The following is a 2,232-nucleotide window of genomic DNA, read 5'->3' on the forward strand; positions in this document are numbered from 1 at the left end:
CAAGTCAAAGTCCAGACCTGAATCCAATCGAGAATCTGTGGGAAGAACTGAAAACTGCTGTTCACAAACGCTCTCCATCCAATCTCACTGAGCTCGAGCTGTTTTGCAAGGCGGAATGGGCAAAAATTTCAGTCTCTTGATGTGCAAAACTGTTAGAGACATACCCCAAGCGACTTACAGCTGTAATCGCAGCAAAAGGTGGCGCTACAAAGTATTAACTTAAGGGGGCTGAATAATTTTGCACGCCCAATTTTTCAGTTTTTTATTTGTTAAAAAAGTTTGAAATATCCAATAAATTTCGTTCCACTTCATGATTGTGTCCCACGTGTTGTTGATTCTTCACAAAAAAATACAGTTTTATATCTTTATGTTTGAAGCCTGAAATGTGGCAAAAGGTCGCAAAGTTCAAGGGGGCCAAATACTTTCGCAAGGCACTGTACATACTTGAAGGTGCTCTGATTAATTTTGGACCAATGACACTCACCAACTTTTGCTTTAGGTCAGAACCTGACCTGAGCCGTGCTTCAAGGTCTAACAGCGACTCCAGATTGTGAAGAGGAAGAGTTTCCGGTTCGAGAACATCAACATCTGTGGTATGTCTAAGGCCTCCAGTGCCTTGCAAGGTTAGGATGATTGTTCTTAACTGGTCAAGAATGATCTCCTGTTTGGTCAGGAGATTCTGTAAAATAGCTATGGAAAATATAAAAATATATTAACACAGTTGCATGTTATCTCATACAAGCAAAAGGGGAGGAAAAAAAACTTACAGCAGACACCAGAGGGAGCTCCAAGAAGAGTTCTGAAGTTATCACCCCTTGTATTGCTTCTGGACTGCTGAGGAGAGCCACACCTGCCCCTAGTGCTGCTTCCAGACTGCTGAGAGGACCCACCAAAGCGGCCCATGGAGTGATGAGAAGAACAGCCAGGGTTGCTGCTAAAGTTCTGGCGAGAATCGTTCGAGTGCTGAGGAGAGTTGCCATAGTCTGTGCTGGAATGCAAAGGAGAATAGCTGGAGTTGAGGCTAGAGCGCTGAGGAGAGTTGCCGGAGCACTGAGGAGATTTGTTCGAGTTGGCTGTGTTACCGCCAACCTCCCCATCCAACCCCCAGTACTTTCTTGGAGCAGCTGGCAGTTCATGTGTTCTACATATTAACGAAAAAAGAGGAAAAGGTTAAATTTGATAAGGATAATTACCTTTATTGGCCAAGTATATTACACACAAGGAATTTGTTTCCAGTACAAAACCAATGGTAGCCATCTGCGGTGCCAATTCAACCGATGGCTCTAACCATCGGCGGCAACTTGGGGGTTCAGTGTCTTGTTCAAAGACACTTCGACACGTGGACTACAGGCACCGCGATTTGATCCTCTGACCCTCCAGTTGGGATACGTTTGGAAACAATCCTGATTTTGGACTATGTGTTACGGCTCGCCGTAAGTAGTGTGTTTTCTTTTTTACGGACTCAAAGAACTGCAGGACTCAGGCTCACGCTTGACAAGGTAAACAAATTTTAATGTGCAGATAGGGGGTGTGACAGAGCTGACTTCATCTGTCGGTCGCGGGGCAGCTGGGAGCGCTGAGTGGACTGGACTGCTGGTGCGGCAACCCGGGTTGGTGGTTGGAGGTGGACGCGGTGTGCTAGAGGGGAGCAGAGGGAGAGAGCATGAGAGAGCGGAACAGGTATGCTGAGGTATGTGGCTAGTTCTGGTGGATTACAGTGGACCTGATAGCTGACTGCGCCGAAGCGTGGCCGGTGAACGCCGCAGGCCGAAGAAGCAGTCCAGGGTAGCAGGAGAGGGCACAGAAGAAAGCCCGTCTGACGAGCAGATCCACAGTAGAGCAGAGAGGAAGATGACGTGAAGAACACTGAGAGGGAAAATCCAGGTGAGAGCAAGGGTAGCAGGAGAGGGCACAGAAGAAAGTCGGTCTGACAAGCAGGTCCACAGTAGAGCAGAGAGGAAGATGGTGTGAAGAACACTGAGAGGGAAAATCCAGGTAGGAGCAGGTATCCTCGCAGGGCGGAAAACAGGCAGTAGTCACCGGGGAGATGACAAGCGATCATCTGGTGGCGAGGACACACCAACGCTCTCCCTAAGTACTGCTCTGATGATTGCGAGCAGGTGTGCCTCGCCGCCTGGACTGCACTCCCACCTGTGCAGGGGCGGTGCTGCTGGGAGCACTCGCACTACCTGACGAGGTGCTGGGGGTGGCCAAGGCCGGGGACGGCACACT

At 49.1% G+C, this 2,232-nt stretch overlaps 1 protein-coding gene across 1 annotated transcript in view; it reads right to left on the reverse strand.

Moving 5' to 3' along the window:
* Positions 1–1,230, reverse strand: part of LOC109951145 (uncharacterized) — a 5,317-nt gene extending 4,087 nt beyond the window's left edge. Inside the window, exons 1-2 of the mRNA XM_020585458.1 lie at positions 768–1,230; positions 485–690 (exon numbers count right to left, since the gene is read on the reverse strand). Coding sequence (XP_020441114.1) covers positions 485–690; positions 768–903 — 342 coding nt within the window. The 5' untranslated portion in view covers positions 904–1,230. The remainder of the gene's footprint in view (positions 1–484; positions 691–767) is intronic.
* Positions 1,231–2,232: the final 1,002 nt, after the last annotated feature.

This window comes from Monopterus albus, unplaced genomic scaffold (genome assembly GCF_001952655.1).
Source record: "Monopterus albus unplaced genomic scaffold, M_albus_1.0 scaffold366.1, whole genome shotgun sequence".
NCBI lineage: Eukaryota > Metazoa > Chordata > Actinopteri > Synbranchiformes > Synbranchidae > Monopterus > Monopterus albus.